Source organism: Taudactylus pleione, unplaced genomic scaffold, assembly GCF_031769625.1.
Source record: "Taudactylus pleione unplaced genomic scaffold, aTauple2 ptg000329l, whole genome shotgun sequence".
Lineage (NCBI taxonomy): Eukaryota > Metazoa > Chordata > Amphibia > Anura > Myobatrachidae > Taudactylus > Taudactylus pleione.
In genome coordinates, this window is record NW_028284730.1 from 13,817,842 (window position 1) to 13,837,150 (window position 19,309).

Here is a 19,309-nt window from a genome sequence, read left to right on the forward strand (position 1 = left end):
TCTCAATGGAAAACCCGTGCAGGTACAATCGGACAGCGCCACCACGGTGGCTTACATAAACCGCCAAGGAGGAACCTGAAGTCGGGCAGCGCTGGCAGGAGTGTCCCGCATCCTAACTTGGGCGGAGGGCAATCTCCCTGCCATCTCGGCGGTGTTCATCCCGGGAATCCTCAACTGGGAAGCGGACTTTCACAGCCGACAGGACGTGCATCCGGTAGAATGGTCTCTTCACCAGGAGGTGTTTCAACTCCTGTTGGACAAGTGGGGCCTTCCAGAGATAGACCTCACGGCCTCCCGACACAACAACAAGCTGCCTGTGTACGGGTCAAGAACAAGAGACCGATGAGGCTCTTCTGGTAGATGCTCTGTAGGTCGGTGGACATTCCAGTTGGCGTACCTCTTCCCTCCGTTCTCCCTTTTTCCTCGAGTGGTTCGAAATTTCAAGCAAGAAGGCGGCATGCTCCTGTTGATAGCTCCAGCCTGGCCCAGACATCACTGGGTACTCAGACCTTCGGAGTCTCTATGTAGACTCTCCGATGCTGTTGCCTCTACGACCGGACCTGTTGTCACAGGGTCTTTGTCATTACCCGGACCTGATTCATCTGTCTTTGACGGCGTGGCTGTTGAGACAGCCTTCTTAAGGTCCAGGGGTTTTTCCAGCTCTGTAGTTAACACCATGCTAAGAGCTCGGAAGCCTACATCTGCAAGAATTTACCATCGAGTATGGCATACTTTCTTTGAGTGGTGTCGTCCTAGAGGCTATGATCCCCAGGTGTTCCGGATGTCCAGAGTGTTGGCTTTCCTACAGGCGGGCTTAGATCACGGTCTTCGCCTTGCTTCTCTGAAGTTGCAGGTTTCTGCCATGTCCGTCTGGTTTCAGCGTAGGATTGCTACGCTTCCTGATGTCCGCACCTTTATGCAAGGTGTACTTCGTATTCAGCCTCCCGTTGTTCCACCAGTGGCTCCTTGGGATCTGGCTGTGGTCCTGACTGCTCTCCAAGGACCGCTGTTTGAACCACTGGGCTCAGTGGATTTAAAATGGCTTACAGCTAAGACTGTATACCTTCTGGCCATTGCTTCTGCCAGAAGGTTCTCAGAATTGGGGGCTCTCTCATGTGGACCTCATTTTTCATAGGGACAGGGCGGTGCTTCGCACTCGCCCTTGTTTCCTCCCGAAGGTGGTATCTAGTTTCCACATCAACAAGGCAATCATAGTGCCGGCCTTTAATTCACCAGTCCTCTCGGTTGGTGAGGCCACCTTGGATGTGGTGCGGGTTCTAAGGATTTATATTGACTGCACCAATTCTTTTAGGAAGTCTGACTCCTTGTTTGTCATCTATAGCTTCCGTAAGAAGGGTTGGCCTGCCACTAAGCAAACTTTGGCAGGATGGATTCGCATGGCAATTTCGGAAGCTTATATTCATGAAGGCCTTCCTGTTCCATCCTCTGTTAGGGCTCATTCCACTAGGTCTGTGGGTCCTTCGTGGGCAGCTCGACGTGGCACCTCTGCTATTTAGCTTTTTGTGAGGTATTATGCATTTGACACCTTTGCCTCTCAGGATGCTTCCTTCCGGCTGCGGATTCTCCTTTCAGCACAGGAGCATCCCCACCCTTAAAGGATACTGCTTTGGGACATCCCCAAGGTATCCTGTGGATACCCAATGGACCCTGAAGTAGAAAATATGAGATATGGTAAGAACTTACCCTTGTTATCTCTATTTCTACGAAGTCCATAGGGTTCCACAGGACTCCCGCCCTGTTGCACCTGTACTGCAGATGGGCTTTGCTCTGGTCACCGGTTTTTCCGTCTACTTCTAGTGAGAATGTGATTTCTTGTGTGTTCCAGATCTTTCTTCTCCTCTTCCGGCCTATGGCTTGTTACAACTGATTTGCCTTGGCTCGGGAGCGGGGTATAGGAGGGGGACCCCAGTGCATCCTGGGAGGCTGAAAACTTAACTCTGTGGTGCCCGATGTCTGACGTCATCGCCTATACCCCAAGGTATCCTGTGGAACCCTATGGACTTCGTAGAAATAGAGATAACAAGGGTAAGTTCTTACCATATCTCATATTTTTCAGCCGTATCGTCACACAGTTACTTGCCTGCCCTTCCTTGTTTTTCTTATCTCTTTTCCCTTTCTCTTTATGGGTTGTCTGATTTGCCAAACTATATATTCCTCACACTCCTATCTCACTCAGAGATCTTTCTCTGTCTCCCTTCCTAATCCTGCACATATTACTCCTCTCGTTACTCAGCCCTTCCCATTTGCTTCACTCATATGTGTTTTTGCCATTCCTCTCTCCCCTCACTCATTCCTACCACCTGGCCCCCTGCCATTCTCCTCAGGTTCAACTTGTCATGAAGATTAAGATGTTTGAACATCAGAATGCAAAGATTTTTCAGGATGACAGTGGACATATGGTGAGACATAATCATTTCTGTAGGAACCTTCAGGTAACAAGGGAAAGATTAAGAAGAAAATTATATAGGAAAATGACAAGGATGTTACTAATAAATAAATTCTATATTTCAGTTTATGTTTTATGCCATGCCAGCCAGATTCCCATGTTGTCCAGAACTTGATATTAAGCTGCCTATACATGTATTTAGCAGCACTGCCCAAGGGACTGAATATATACCATATTAGGCCACTGCGTGTGGTCAAATTGGACAGATATGATTGCTTAGCCTTCAGACTTTATGGCTCCAACCTGGGTTGATGACAGATACTGTTGGATCGAGGTGGTTTGCATTTAACTCGTCCCAGGTCAGATGTTAATCAGATTGACAATCATTTGTTTTGTGAACAATTTTATTTATAACAACCTCATTGGTAGGCTACATCGCAGCTTGTAGGGTCAGCATTGCAGAGGTGACCTTGTCAAGTTAACCTCAAGATCCTCACCAAGCATAAAGTACAATAGGTGGAATATCCTATGGAGAATCTACATCAATTTTCTAGTACAGACAGAAAAAGAGGGACTGCTCAAGAAGCCTCTCATGGTAGCTATCTGAAACACTTCATTTATGTATATCTGTACATGGTAATTTCCATGTATGTATTATTTCTCAGTAAAAGTGCATCTCACACTGAAATACATTAATGATGGTAATTGTGTTAGTTAAACCCATATTCATGAGAGCGCAGCCTGTCTATGCATTTGGGACCAGTTATTGTTGGACAAAATTTATGAGCGTTCATCCAACATGACTATGGGCCTAATTATAAGGCAGACCACCAATGTAAAACATTTAATAGGTACATGTTTAGGAGAGAATCAGATTAGGTTGTCTTTTTGTAGATACTACCACTTGACCCATGTACCTTTCTCCTTAGCTGCTCAGATTTGACCATGAACCAATCCCCTTCTTGAGTGATCTAACTGAGGTCCCAATCTCCTTTCCACCCACGTAAGTAGAGCAGTTAGGCCGATTATTTATACCAGGTGATGTCACACACGGGGACACTACGGTTATCATCATTAAGACTTTGCTGTGTGTGTTCCCAGTTACCCGTTCAGTGAAAATGTGATGGAACCCTCACAGTTCATGGGTACACGATGTCCTGCATGGTGTGACCGGGTCCTCATGTCTCACGCTGCCAGAGGTCTCCTGCAGAAGGTCAGGAATCTCCCCAATCACCACTGTTCTTCTTTCCCATGATATCACCACATCTCTACCTCACTGTTCTCCCCATCATTGTCCTGTCCTCCACAGGGTGAGGATGGAGAGGACTGTACTCTATATGGGCGGATTGGAGGCGATGTCTGTATGGGGGATCACAAGGTGGGAACTAGGAATTGTTTGTAGACTCGCATTATATTTAATCTGCCACACACTAAGGGGTCTTTTTCTTCCATCTAGCCTGTGTTCCTCTACTTCAAAATGGAGTCACAATTAAACCAGCGTGAAACTTGACAGGTAATACTGTACTGCTCCTCACAGCATCACTGAACCCTATTATAAGAGAAAGTTCTTCACTCTCATGTACCGTATCCACCCTAACCCTGAGAAAATGTCCTTCAAAAAGTAAAGAGTGACGGAATCCCTTCTTACATGTTGTGACTAAGCTTGTCCCTGTTCAGTCTGACTGTACCCTAATATGAGAGACTGTCCCCCACATCGTCACTGAGTACAAGAATGTATTTATCATGCTCAGCCAATGAATTAAGTGAATCCTAAGTATGAGAGATGGACCACACCCTAAATATTAACGACGACACCCACAGTGTTACCATCTGTAAATAAGTATTTAGGATTAGGATGCCTAAACATCATTAAATTGTACCCACCAACCAAAAAATCACATCAATCTTTTATCTCCAGCAGGTGGAACCCGTCTGTCTGGACCTTACTACCATCAGACAAGACGAGGACATTCGTTATATATAAAATGAAGCTTTTGTGTTTTTATAGAATTGTCTTTTCCTGAGAAAAATGTTTGTTTTAGATTGTAAGCTCTGCAGACATCTGTTCCAATTTTACTAGTTTATTTGAAATTTTATTTAAAAGTGCAACTTATACTGTATAAACTGCTGTTATTGTAAATAGTATGCAGTGTGTTTTGGTTTATTTATGCTTCTTTCTATACAGTATAGCTCTACAACAGCAATAATAGGCATATACATTCAAACACGTGTTAACCTGCAGACAGGAATAGCAGAGTGTTAGTCTCCTGCTAGGCTGGGTGTAGTAATAGGTTTATAACCAGTGACAGATGGGCTGACCATGTGGTCAGTGCCAAGCCCAGTGTTTGCTTCTTCCCACAAAGTACAGCAATGACAGTATTGAAAAACGTGTATATGTATATGGCAAAACCACCATAATGTCTGCCGCAAAACCAACAACTAGCCACAATCGTTATCTAATATCCAAACGAACATGAGTGGTATACTGTAGTTAGTTTTGAAATATCCAGTCAGTAAGTAGGAAGACAGGTGCTCAGATTTCAGTGTAATACATAACACAAACTGCTGAACGACATACTTCAAGGGTTCCCAACCCCATATCTGTAATACAATGGTATTAGGCGCAGAGACACAATTCAGGGCACTTCCATTTTCTGTGATGTTGGACACATTGGGCCTGATTCAGAGCTAGACGCTAATGCTGCCGCAACTGCAAATTTGTAAGCAGCGGCTGTGCGAAAATATGCAAATGTCGCATCCACCAGGATTTGTATTGACACTCCCATTTTCATCTATGCAAATCCAAGCAACTGCGTACAAAGACACAGCTTGGCCGCAGATCAGTCAATTAACGGACTTCGGAGTATGGCCACAGGAAGTGAGACGCCGGATGCCATTTCACTGCGCACGGGATCACAGGCACAGTTTGAGTCGCTACCTCCCTGTTGCCGCCCACAAAAGGTCCCTGCCTGTCAATCACTCTGTGAATAAATCCTCACTTCACTGGGAGCGACATTGGTAATGGCCTCAGACACTTGCACAGCCCCCCGATAATCGCTCAACTGTGTAAATATCTGCATTGTGTTCATCTCTGAATCAGGCCCATTATGACTTACTCAGGGGCAGTTTAAGAGAAGAGGTTCTGAATACCAAGGGGGTCCTGTCGGACCCCTGATGATGAATGGCCCGGTAACTTAAATATACAAAAACTAGCATTTCCACATGGTTACCTGGCCATTTATCGTTTCATGAATAGGCACCAAAGACCTAAAACCTGAGGCTGTCCCTGGGGATTAGTCACTGACCGCTATCCGTATTCTGGCCTTTGAGTGTGGGTACACATGAAACTAGAAAGAGGAATGTAGGGTGCTCTAACGGGATGTAGTTATTATAGTGACATACGGCATCCCGGCTGAAGAAATACCGGCGCCGGAATGCCACTACACTACCCGGCTAGAAGACATGCGATGAAATACCGACAGGAGGTGACATCCCGACGCCGGAATCCCGAAATCCAGGATGCCGAACGTAAGGAAGTATAGTGAGGCTGATTAGGACTTAGCCACCGGGGGTTTTGGAGAGTTAGGTTTAGGCATCATGGGGGGCGGAGTTAGGCTAGGGGAGGGGGAGGTTAGGGTTTGGCACCACTGGGGGGGGGGGGTTAGGTCTAGGCACCAAGGGGGGAGAAGGGTTAGCTTTAGGCAAAAACAGGGAGGGTTAGGATTAAGATGTAGAAACAGAGGGTTAGGGGAAGAATGGGGGGGAGGGTAAGTAAACTTACCCAACCCTTGTCGGGATCCTGAGCACCGGGATGCCGCTGTCTGTATATTGACAGCAGGCATCCCGACTGCCGGGATTTCATACCCATTTCGCTCTAGCAAGGCATTTACAGTAATAAAACTTTATGGGGCATATGAGGCAGTATGAAGATAAGTTAGGATTTCTAGAATTATGTCTAAAGCAATGTCCGCATCACTACCAAGTCTGCAAAAGGCAGCAGAGGGGTAGGTCCTAATTACTCCTAATTACTCCAAAAGTCATATATAACTAAGCTATTTATAGTCTGAAACCAGTACTTCCATGTACCGCTGCCAGCTACCTTTCTGCTTGGGCTGGTTAGGGCTGTGAGCACTGGCATTCCAGAGGTTAATGCAAAGTTTGTGCCAACTGAATTAATAATGGTTCCACAAGTGTCTTTGTTCTAGAACGGCTTTATTGAACATAGTACATTACTCTAAGTATGGTGGTAACTGTAATCTGTGCCCTTATCTTCCTAATAAATAAATGTGAATGATTGTATTCTCTCAGTACAATGCTGGCACTATATAAATAAACTATAATCATAATTACGGGAGTGGAGGAACAGATTATATAGAATACAGTAGTAGCAGTACCTAGGCTCCTATCCCAATGGATCACCTCAAAAATTACTCTTAAGGTCCACAATGTTGGACAACTATGTCATCCCAACTGGATCTAGAATGGTTTCCAAGAAGAACTGAAGCTTGGACCCAAATTCGGAAGGCATGGCAGAGAGGTCATGAGCAAACTGGTTTCCGCTTTCAAGCTTTTATCACTGTTGACTCCTGGCACCTTCTATACTGGTAGGAGGCCTGGGCACACATTGAAAGACAATGTAAAATATTTACATCAGATAAATGTGTAATATGGCCGTCTTGTGTGAACCTTAAGCCCAGCTCAGTAGAATTAGTTTAAATTAAAAATGTTTGGAAGCAGCAATATGCAGCGTGCTGTACTCTAAAGCTGGGTACACACCTGACATATACAGTCAGGTGCATAAATATTGGGACATTGACAGAATTTTCATAGGTGTGACATTCGCATTTGGAATCAGTTGATGTCGACTCTCAATATAAGATCCAAAGAGCTGTCTCTATCAGTGAAGCAAGCCATCATTAGGCTGAAAAATCAAAACAAACCCATCAGAGAGATAGCAAAAACATTAGGCGTGGCCAAATCAACTGTTTGGAACATTCTTAAAAAGAAAACGCATCGGAGAGCTCAGCAACACCAAAAGACCCGGAAGACCACAGAAAACAACTGTGGTGGATGACAGAATAATTATTTCCCTGGTGAAGAAAACCCCCTTCACAACAGTTGGCCAAATCAAGAGCACTCTCCAGGAGGTAGGTGTATATGTGTCAAAGTCAACAATCAAGAGAAGACTTCACAAGAGTGAATATAGAGGGTTCACCACAAGATGTAAACCATTGGTGAGCCACAAAAACAGGAAGACCAGATTAGAGTTTGCCAAACAACATCTAAAAAAGCCATTACAGTTCTGGAACAACATCCTATGGACAGATGAGACAAAGATCAACTTGTACCAGAGTGATGGGAAGAGAAGAGTATGGAGAAGGAAAGGAACTGCTCATGATCCAAAACATACCACCTCATCAGTGAAGCATGGTGGTGGTAGTGTCATGGCGTGGGCATGTATGGCTGCCAATGGAACTGGTTCCCTTTTATTTATTGATGATGTGACTGCTGACAAAAGCAGGAGAATGAATTCTGAAGTGTTTCGGGCAATATATGCTCATATTCAGTCAAATGCTTTAGAACTCATTGGACGGCGCTTCACAGTGCAGATGGACAAAGACCCGAAGCATACTGCAAAAGCAAGCAAAGAGTTTTTTAAGGCTAAAAAGTGGAATGTTATGCAATGGCCAAGTCAATCCCCTGACCTGAATCCGATTGAGCATGCCTTCACCTGATGAAGACAAAACTGAAGGGAAAATGCCCCAAGAACAAGCAGGAACTGAAGACATTTGCAGTAGAGGCCTGGCAGAGCATCACCAGGGATGAAACCCAGTGTCTGGTGATGTCTATACGTTCCAGACTTCAGGCTGTAATTGCCTGCAAAGGATTTGCAACAAAGTATTAAAAAGTGAAAGTTAGATTTAGGATTGTCGAGTTTGTCCCATTACTTTTGACCCCTTAAAAAGTGTGAGGCACATATAGAAACCGTTGTAATGCCTACACCGTTCACCTGATTTGGATGTAATTACTCTCAAATTAAATCTGAAAGTCTGCAGTTAAAGCACATCTTGTTTTGTTTAATTTCAAAGCCATTGTGGTGGTGAATAGAGACCAAAATATGAAAATTCTGTTAATGTTCCAATATTTATGCACCTCACTGTATAACTGCAGATGATGTTTTTTTTATACACTCTGAACAACCATCTGGCCGAGGGTCCCACTGGCCTTGGGCCACGTAGCACCCCCCCCAGCAGACTTTTGCAGCAAGTGTATGGGCAGTCGCCTGACCGCCTGCACACACAGCACAATGTGCAGATATATCTGCCATCGGCTGTGCAGCACAGCCGGCGTGATATGTCTGTGAATGAAGTCGGCAGATGATGGTTATTCATACACACTGAACAATCACATCTTGAAAAGGCTACCTGGTGGTAGCGAAACGCATTGGTGGTTCTCCCTGATTTAGGCACTTATTATTTGGACACTCGTAAGGATCTGTACTGGAGCATTCTATTGGACTTGGGACGCACTTTTTCGTTCCAGCATCGACTTCCCAGAGGTATTTCCTTGCGTTGGATGTTCGCCGGTTGTGATGCCATCGCTAATTTTAGGATCCTCATTACATCTGAATTCAAGCTGGTAAACCATTTCCCCAATGTTGGATCTGCAACTGTACTCCAGTTCTTCTTGAAAGATATTTCCTCAGTGTCCATTCCCAATATTATTGCTGCAGCAACTAGTGCCTACAGGGTTAATATCATGCATGATATATGTGGTTTTATGTAATTTGACCTTTCACTACTATCTGTGAATCCATATTTATTCATTTATGCTCTTTAATGTGTTATTGGTTGTATTGTATTTGTTTTAATTATTAAATTGCGTACATTTTATTAGCGCTGCACACTTTCTTTTCTACTGTTATACAGGAGGCTGACTACCTCCCTTCTGCAGCTGCTGGGAAGACCACTCATCATCTTTTTACTATATCTTTATAGTTAATTTTCATCTACACTGAACAATCATCACTGCCATCTGGCTGGGGGTCCCGTTGGGCCGGGGTTGTGTCACGCCCCACTCCCCGGCGGCTTGTGCAACAAGTGTACGGATGGTCGTCTGACCGGCCTACACACAGCACGATGTGCAGATATATCTGCCATCGGCTGTGCTGCACTGGCCACACAATATGTCTGTGAACGACATCATACACGATATATCTGAAGTTCCATTGAACAGCCAATATGTCGGCTGGTGTGTACCCAGCATAACTCATGTAAAAAGCCTGGACTGGCACTGTAGGTGGTTGTTATACATAGTATGTTCAAAACCTATGAAACCCAATCATTGACAACACATGGAATCCACATTGACAGCTGTAGCAGCAATAGAAAGCGCAGTCTGGAACACCCCGGAAGCCATTATTTTTTCTGGGGCACATGAAATATTTGTTTGAAAATGCAAAAGTCTTACTAAATGGGCATTTGCCTATCAGATGGGTGCGGGGCACACTATTCTATATTTAGTAGAGATGAGCGGTTTCCGTTCTACTTGGTTCTTTGCGGCAAATTAGTGCAATAAGATGCAGTTTTTTAGTTCCGAAATGTAACTGAGTAAAACCGAGCTTATTTTTTGGGAGAGAGAATCAGTTCGGTTCTACTTTGTTCTTTTTGCCAAATTAGCGCAAGTTCAGATTTATCCTATTTGCTGTCCAAGCTGGAAGTACAGCACTGCCCAGAGCATCTTCAGGGCACTCCGAGCAACTGTACAGACTGCAGGGTGCATGTCTGGAGCGTCCAGAGCAGTGATACTGGCTGCAGGGTGCCGTTCCAGACATCCAGCTTTATCAGATGCAGGGGCCGTGGGTCAGTGACAGTGACGCCTACAGTCTAGACCTGCGCTCTCTCTGCGACAGCACTGCTTCCAACACCTCTGGTTACTGCCCTGTTGTGCAGGAATGACTGCTTGTTCTCTTAATCTGTTTGATTGATTCCTGGTTTTGACTTTGGTTTGTCCTCTGAATTTGATACTGTTCTGCCTGCTCTGACTTTTGGAGTATTCCTGACTCCTCTTCTTCCTCAGCCCTTGATATTAGATAATTTGTGCTTTTATTAGCCATTTTAATATTTCCATTATTTCACACTTGCTATTATCTTTATTACTGTGTTTGCAATCTCTTACCCTACACTAGCAGTACTGTTATCATTATTATTACTGTGTGTTTTGTGCTGCTGCAAAACCTCATGCCAGAAATTCTTTCTTCAATTCTCAGTTACTCCATTAGCTGCATTCATTTTGAACCTTGTCTGTGGTTCTATGTGTATTGTTTATTTGTTACACCAGAGTTGTGTCCCATTTATCCTTTAGAATTACACTAAACATTGATAAGCCATCATTACTCAACCTGAAGTCCTGACGGCATCTAAGTAACGGTAAGCAAACCTGGATATGGAAAAGACGTCTCCTGCAGATGATTCTGGTTCTTAATATGATTGTCATGAGATAATTAGTGTGATTCATAACACTATCCAACACAATTCTAACCTATCCTAACGTTAGGTCCTAACCTACTCCAAGACTAACCGTAGCCAAGGCACTCATACAAGCCTAGACCTAACCAATCTCTACCCCAAACCTAGCTAGACATAGTTAAACACTCATACGAGTCCAATTCTAGACCTAACCCAATCTCAAATAAAAGTCTAAACGTATATCTAGCCCCAGCCTAACAGAAAAAGCTATAAAGCTATACTGACTCCTAAAAGATCTCTTCTCTTGCCCAGCAAATTCTAAATATGTTATAGCATCTCATACAGACTGTTTTACAAGTTAAAACATTTTTGCTTTGAAGTAAGAGAATGCAATGTACTTTGTGAATACATGTTGCCCCTTGTGTGTCACAAAGGGTGTGATAGACCCACTAATGTGATCCTTGCCCTGAGTCCACTATGTCTTATACTATAGGCCGGATTCAATTAGAGGCGAAAAGTGCCGTTTGGAGAAAAGTTTCTGCGGATTCGGACTTTCCGCCTGTTTTCAAAGTATCTCCATATTCAATTCCAGGACGATTTCGCCTAAGCGGAAAGTCAATGCATTGTAATAGGCGGAAAAGTATCTCCTATGAATAGCAGGTAAAATTGTTATTTTGGGGTGCAAACGATGAGGAAACTACGCAGAACCCAAGGGACAGCCCCCCAAGGATAAATAATCAAAAAAATTACCTCAGAACACCCCAAAAAAGTACTTTAGTTTTGGAGGTGAAACAGTGTGGGGACAACTATAAAACCTAGCAAAATAGACATCTTGGGGTGCTGTAAGGAGGGGCCAAGTGTTTTTGGGATTGCATGTGTGTGCATGAGGGTGGTTTTTCACATTAAAAGTTAACTTTACAGATATAAAAACAGCACCCATTTTCAAGTACCCCAAATTTGACTGGACTACTTATTTTCACCTAAATATACTGCTGTATGCCATTCTTCACCACTTTTGCAAAGATGCTAATAAGCAGCTATTTAAACTACTTAAGTACCCCAAACACTTTTTTATTAGGGCTATTAGTACACATCTACAGTGATTCCCTATGTTAGTGCATCTTTTTTTGGGGTACATACTGATTTCCCCATTACTGATAGTACTTTCCGCCTGTACCGCATTCGCCGCTTTCCGTTTTCTCGTGTAGGAATTGAATATGGAGAAAAGCGGGGACGCGTGCGTAAAGTTTCCACATCTGAAACAGGCGGAAAGTCGGACAGGCAAAACTTTTCCGACTTTTCGCCTCTAATTGAATACGGACATATGTCTGACAACCTTATTGAGTGAATGTTTTTTTGAATGCACAAATTCCTGACATTTGTTCATTTGATATGATGACTCGTGCAGGGTATTACATTTACCCCAACGTGTTTACATATGCAGAGTGAATGTAATTCCTTGTTTAGCCCACTTATAATGGCACCATATGATGGGATGTAGTGGGCATCCCAGGCACAATGCCGGCAGTCAGAATCCCTTTGCCAGAATCCTGACAGGTGCGATCCCGACGATGAGTATTCGGGTTGGGGGGAGGGATGGGTTAGGCTGCGGAGGGTGGAGGGGTTAGGGTTAGGTTAGGGGAAGGGTTAGAACACTTACCAGCATGCATCAGAATTTCCACCATCTGGATTCCGCTGCTGGTATTTTGACCGCCAGGATCACGTACCATACCTCTGTATGATATATGGAATGCACTTGCAGAGTGTCAGTTTGGTGTGTGGTATTTGTCTTCTGTTTTATTTGCTATAATCTCTGCATATATCATTTTATTTCATCTTAGTCCTGTCAGGTACGTAATTCTTGTGAAACACATTTTGCTATAAGACTTACATAATTTGTGTCTGATAGGTGGATCTTCTGTGTGTGTCATTATAGTTGACTAGGTCAGGGGGCACATGCAGCAGCGATGCCACTCTGCCACCACTGTTCTGTAAATGCCACAATTAACAACAATCGACAATCGGTAGTTAACCGTCATTGGTAGTTAACTATCAATGGTCAATGTTCATTCCTTTTCTGAAATCCCAGACAAGAGAGCTCCTCAAAATTGGAGGTCTCCCAAACATTGTGGGTGAATATTCAAGTATGATTCATGCCATTCATGCCCTCCTAAGATAAACGACACTAATGCCTGCGTTGCTGTGTGTACTTTGTTATTGATTTCTGTTACAACGTTCGAGTGGGGAGAACTGTAATTAGATTTCTCCTCTGCATTGCTGAATGGAGTAAGGACTGCAAGGTGACAGGTGCTGTTTTCTCTCTGATGGTTTTTTTTTTTTAAATAAAAAATAAAGTGTGGATCTGCAATGAGAGTTAAACAACTGGTGTCACTTCACCTGCTGTGGAACTAGAAGTCCCAGAACATTACACCATGTCTTTGAATGTCAGGACATGCTGACACTTGTAGTACTACATCACTGGAGAGTCACATGCAAACTAATTATTGTGTTATGAGACTTCAATGTTTATTTAAAAAACAAACAAATTGACAAATAAACAGTATTTTCTGTTTGATGGACCCATAGAGCAGTTTGAAACAAGTGTTGGGAATTGAACAGACCCCCTCTCTTCCTCTCCCGTGCCCTGGCATTGATCACAATGTGTCTGGCTGTGTGCCCCTGTGCGGGTAACTGCTTCTTCTCATCCTCCCTGCAAACGGCCTGCTGGTTAGTCAGTCATGCTGGGCGAAGACCCCTCACATAGCAGGAAACTGGTACTCGTTTGGTTGTGTAACACTAGTAGCCAGACAGACACACACATACACATGTATAAATATATACTTGTATTTAATGAATAATTATTTCATCATTTAGAATTGTCCCCATCATCACATCTATTTCTACCCATAGAAGCTACCCGGTGCCGGTGTCTTCTTGCTCTGTATGTATCTCTGCAACCATCAGTTATGGAAATTATACCTGTAGGTCATATTGAACCAACAGATTATGGTCAGTGTTGCCCACTATATGAGAACCTATGCTTTATGGGAATTGCTAGTAATTCCTCTCTTGTATATTTTATTATCCTTCGCTGTGTGTAAATTTTTCACTATTATGTCAAAACTGCAGTCCTGCCTGTCATGTAAACCGCTGTGATATAATTTTACAAGCATGTAAGGGTCATTGACTGCTGTGTTAAATGGCAGAATTTACACCTCTGTTTATCAGTCTTGGTGTCGTTAAGATAAATGACCTCTCCCTGTTGCATTTTTCATCCACTCCCTTGCATGCCCCAATCAGGTGTGTCTCACCCCATTGTCCAGCCTCTTCCATCTACAGACCAGAGTATCATGGACCTGGCACAGTTTCTAATGGTCTTGTAGGATACACATTATAACTTATAGGAACACCCTAAACAAACATAATTGTACATGACAGCTGCTGCTGAAGTATGAGTGGGTGTTCACAATTAAAGGCTTCATAGATTTTAAGGTGCAGAGTTCATAGACGTGAAATATATTATTTTTGTAACAATGGCAGCAGATACCATGGGGTACTCTGTCATTTCTCTCCTATATCCGGGGAATCAGTCAGAGTACAGCATAGGGTATGTCAGCTGATGGATACAGATATAGGAATATGGTATATTTAGAATAACCAGTCATGACTGTTGGATATTACTCTAATTACTTATCAAAACTCACTGACTGCATTGCAGCTAGTCTGGGTTACAGAGATATCAGGGTTTAGAAGTACAGATTTGGGGTAATTAATGAAAACAGAGTTCTTAATATTCAAAAGCTGCAGATACTATGATCCTGCTGAGTCAGTCTGAGGGTTCTACCTAATTAATGGCCTCATTTATCAACTAGTGATATTCTTGTTATCACTCAATACTAATCCTAAATGGTGCTTCAACCAATCAACTCCTGTCATGTGTTTGAAAAAGGAGTTGTTTGGTCAGAGCACCATTTAAGATTAGTAACGAGTGATGACAAGAATATCACTTGTTGATAAATGGGCCCCTAAGTGACTCGGGGGTCTATTTACTAAGCAGTGTTAGGAGACAGAGTGAAAAGTGATAAGAAAGTGATACGGTGCCAGCTAATAAGCTCTCAACTGTCCTCTCACAGGCTGTGTTTGAAATGACAGTTGGGAGCTGATTGGCTGGCACCTTATCACTTTCTTATCACTTTTCACTCTGTCTCCTAACACTGCTTAGTAAATAGACCCTTTGGTATCATCATGTATAGGCCAGTTTTCAGTTCCCTTCGACTAGATATGAAAAGTACTTAAAGTGCCCAGCGCAGAAGGTGCCAGGTCTTAGGGAGTCAATATCCCAGTAAGATTGCCACGTGTCCCCTGTTACACTCTCTGACTGATTCTATCAGTGTCACATATAGCCTAGTCCATGTTTCTGCCCTATATGAAGCACAGCAGTTGCATTTCCCTATCAGTGGTAACAGAATATAGGTGTACACCGCAGCATGCTTGCCCATTATTTGGGAGATCTTTTTATAGCTGATGTTAGGTACTGTTTTGTGGTGTCCTTTCTATAGTCTAAAGGTCTTTTCAGTCCCATTAAAGCTCCTGGATTTATTCTGCCAGTCTGTGTCACAGGTTGTGAGGGGCCAGGCTAAGCACAGAGAACGCTGCGCGATGTTTCCTCAGTAACAGCCGGATCTTCTCGTCATCAGAATCTGGATCCAATGGTTTGCTATATTCATCATCCTCATTCTCAGAGGGTGTTAGGTCCCCAGGGGCCCGGGAACCAAGGGAAGGGGGGCCGGAGGGTTCCACAGTGGTCTTTTTACGCCATTTTGTGCGTCTGTTCTGAAACCAGACCTGGTGGAATAACAATACAAATTATATATGAATATGTCTGATAATATATTTATATTGTTGACATCTATCTGATATATTTTTGTATCTGTCTATCTCATATCTGTCTGTCTTCTATCTATCTCATATCCATCCATCCCAGTGGTTCTCAATCATTTTTCACCTAGGTACCCCCTGGCAGCCCATTTGCGTTACTTGTACCCACAACATTTGTACAACAAAACATTTGTAATCAATATAATTGCTTATAATAACAAATCTTTAGGCACCACTATATATAAAAGCAACAAATATACTATAAACCAAATTAAAAAACAAACCAACGATAGAATGAATTGTAAATATAATTTTTTAACAAATTACAATTTTATTTTACCAGTATTTTATGTACTAACTATTACAGGGATAGACATTTTTATTTATGATTGCATATATGTTTTTTTTACAAGTTTATTACTTTGGATCAACTAAAAACTGGTAAAACATATTATATAATGGGCTTATGTCATAGTCCAGTGGTTCCCAAACTGTGTGCCGTGGCACCCTGGGGTGCCTCGGGACACTTGCAGGGGTGTCTCAGGCTGGTGGTCCCGCACCAAATCAAATTATTTATGGTCAATGTAATGTAATATAAATATGTGGACAAACAAAAGTGCAAACCTGTTAACCACCACATAACTGACCCTAAGGATGACAGGTCAGCACAATTTACTAAATTTTTTCTGTATTTCTCAATAACAAATGTTTGGCTTAGGGGCGCCATGATGAAAATGCTGATACTCTAGGGTGCCTTGATTAAAAAAAAGTTTGGGAACCACTGTCATAGTCACTAGCCCTGTCATTTGGGGGCGCTGTGTCAGAAATTATCTGGATTATTTATTATTATTATCCTTTATTTCTATGGCGCCACAACATTTCCGTGGCACCTAACACAGTACTATCACTAAATCATATCACTGTATTTTCCTGCCTGTCATCCACATCCTACTATGATGCATGTGGATAGAGATCCCTGGGAGAATGATTTCCCTGTGTGCCTAATGATCACCTGGATGTACTTCTGCCATTACAGAAAATTTTACCCGTACCCCAGGTTTAGAACTGATGTTCTATGTATTTAATATCTATGTATCTCTCTTGTATCTGTTTGTCCTACTGTCTATCTTGTATGTGTCTAACTTACAGTATATGTCTCATATCTGTCTTTGCGTATCTCATATCTACAAATGAGATTGTAGATTATAATAATTTTTATCTATTTTTAATAGTACTTAGTATCTGAAAATTGCTTTAAGTTATTTCTAGCCAACACCGTTCAGGCTTTCTAATATTTTTCATAATGATCTGGCCACTAGGTGGCTCTTTTGTGTGTTTGGAGTATTGCATGCTGATTTAGGCTGGCAGTGCAAACCATATCTCAGCTCCCATGAATTATGATTAATGGGGACATGCCAGGGGAAATAAATACTTTCTGTATGTGGAATATTTTCCATGGGAAATAATACAGTGACCATAAATCTGAATATAACACAGAACTCACCTTCACTTGAGACTCGCTCATGCCCAGACTGAAAGCCAATCTCGCCCTTTCTGGGCCTGCAAGGTACTTCGTTTGTTCAAAGGTCTTCTCCAGGGCAAAAATCTGATGACCGGTGAAAGTGGGTCTGGTGTGTTTCTTCCTGGTGGAAACATCTGCGCTCCCCATGGGGCCTGAAGAACAACAAGAAATTTTGAAAAAATAGTATATAAAGGTTTCTAATGGTAGCTCAACCTATTGTCCCTATCATGTACTCTGCATAATAATGGTAAATACCAACATTACATTTCCATTGAGATAAGGAACAGTATAACAACTTGGATGCCATCCTATTGTAATGATGTCAGGACCATATTTTAAAGAGTGAAACATTTATTGTACTGAACACTTTATAAACATATGACGGGATTCTGCTTGCTCCCTATTTTCAAGCATGAAGATGGCGTACAATAAGAAGTTGCTTTGTCCCAAAGAGATGGCCCTGGCTTCATATCATTAGGAAGGTAATCCACAATCTCTCTCCTTTACTGCAAATGACATTCATTCCAGATATCTGCAGCCATTGGTGCACTAACTGTCCAGTTTTATAAACTTTGCCTGTTGTCAGCATTTCAACTGGAAACTGTATTAAGATCAATTGGTTTGGCCATAGTTTCAATAATAATGTCAGGTATCAGTTATTACACTGTGAAATGTCTGTTACACATGAATGACAAATGGTGACTGTTTTTGTTAAGTCATTAATTGAAAATGCAGCCATCAATTGCTTTATACCTTCTTATATTCCCTGTTAGTTAGTACCATGAACACCTCAGCCCACTATCACCTGCTGACTTACATTGTCCACAAGAACAAAACAATAACAGTCTAATTCTGTCTATTTTTCCCCTTTTAGTTTCCTTCAATGTTTTTCCTTTGTCCCTATTTTATTCCCTTCCCATAATGTCCATTTAGGTTTTCCATATGTTACTTACCATTACTAAGCGTCCTGTTGCCTACTCTCCAATCCTGCCCGATATCCATCCAGTCACCTTGGTTCTGATTGCTGTATGGGCTTCCACTTTTGGCCACAATGCCACCTTGCTCTGCAAAACAGCCCCCGGGAGCTGAAGCTCTTCCATATCCTGGCATAGTAGGGTATGCTGGCAACATGCCACCATGCGGAGAGGGTAGTGGTCTCCCAAGAATGTCTGAGATGCCGTGCGGTGTCCCTGATGGGAGATGGCATCCCAATACGGAGCTGCTCAGCTTGTGAAAGGTGGCATGGGTAGGGAACTGGCAACCAGGGGCTTTTATGTTGGAGTAAGAAGGCAGCATAAAGGCTCCGGGATGGTGAGTCTCCATATCCTAGATTTCTTTAGTTCGCCTGCACTCCCAATATGGCACCAGCAAAGGAGCTGCTGGAAATTTCGCAGAGGGTCAAACCCATGGACAGGTGCTGGAACTCCTCAATGTGTGGTTCTGGTGGCTGACCGTCGAGAGGGTAAAACAGAATAAGCTGCCAGGGAGACCGCTGCAACACTCAGAAGTACAACTAGTTTCCAGGCTTACTTTCCTGATTACCCTGCACTCTCACGTTCCCCGTATACCTGCTCACCTCTCCTAGTCTCACACACATATATATATATTTCTTTGTTGATTTTCTATTCACTTTTCTGCGGTCCCAGTTTATCTCTTCTCTGCCGCACTCTTCCTTTCTTTATCCTCTCCGGTTTTCTGTCTCACCTTGTTCTCTCTCCCTGCCCCACTGTATGTACGTTCCTTACTATTTCTCACTCAGTCAATGTCTCTCTCAAAATCTAATTTCTCATCTCCCTCACTCCTTCGGTGTCTCTCTAGTCCACTCTCTCTTTTTCTTGCCCCCTCTATCTTGTTCTCTCCCTCTATTACCTTCCACTCCATCTCATTTGTTCTGCAATCATCTTTTCCTTTGTTCACTTTCCTTTCGTCGATTCCTCTACCTATATTCCCCGGAGCTTGCTCTCCTTCACTGCTGGATTTCTCCTATTTTATTATATCGTTTGCCTCTAAATACAATTTCCTTTCTGAATCCCC

At 42.8% G+C, this 19,309-nt stretch overlaps 2 protein-coding genes across 8 annotated transcripts in view; one reads left to right on the top strand and one right to left on the bottom strand.

The window, feature by feature from the left end:
• Positions 1 to 4,530, top strand: part of LOC148509393 (inositol polyphosphate-5-phosphatase A-like) — a 72,130-nt gene extending 67,600 nt beyond the window's left edge. For 6 of the 7 annotated variants that reach the window (XM_088443437.1, XM_088443440.1, XM_088443435.1 and 3 more), the window contains 6 exons: positions 2,346 to 2,420; positions 3,337 to 3,410; positions 3,509 to 3,620; positions 3,717 to 3,785; positions 3,864 to 3,920; positions 4,326 to 4,530. In XM_088443437.1, coding sequence (XP_088299563.1) covers positions 2,346 to 2,420; positions 3,337 to 3,410; positions 3,509 to 3,620; positions 3,717 to 3,785; positions 3,864 to 3,917 — 384 coding nt within the window. In that variant the 3' untranslated portion in view covers positions 3,918 to 3,920; positions 4,326 to 4,530. The remainder of the gene's footprint in view (positions 1 to 2,345; positions 2,421 to 3,336; positions 3,411 to 3,508; positions 3,621 to 3,716; positions 3,786 to 3,863; positions 3,921 to 4,325) is intronic. The other variant, XM_088443438.1, reaches the window with a different exon arrangement.
• A 10,959-nt stretch (positions 4,531 to 15,489) lies between these two features.
• NKX6-3 (NK6 homeobox 3) lies at positions 15,490 to 18,598 on the bottom strand. Its single transcript, XM_088443272.1, has 3 exons — positions 18,229 to 18,598; positions 17,258 to 17,427; positions 15,490 to 15,720 (listed from the first exon to the last, which is right to left on the bottom strand). Exons 1-3 carry the CDS (start codon positions 18,596 to 18,598, stop codon positions 15,490 to 15,492), a joined length of 771 nt encoding a protein of 256 aa, XP_088299398.1.
• Between the last annotated feature and the right edge of the window lie 711 nt (positions 18,599 to 19,309).

Coding starts and splice junctions, on each gene's coding strand:
- NKX6-3 (XM_088443272.1), bottom strand. CDS start 18,598: ATGGAGACTCACCATCCCGGAGCCTTTATGCTGCCTTCTTACTCCAAC. Junction 17,428..18,228: donor CAACAGGACGCTTAGTAATG/GTAAGTAACATA, acceptor GTTGTTCTTCAG/GCCCCATGGGGAGCGCAGAT. Junction 15,721..17,257: donor TGAGCGAGTCTCAAGTGAAG/GTGAGTTCTGTG, acceptor TTATTCCACCAG/GTCTGGTTTCAGAACAGACG.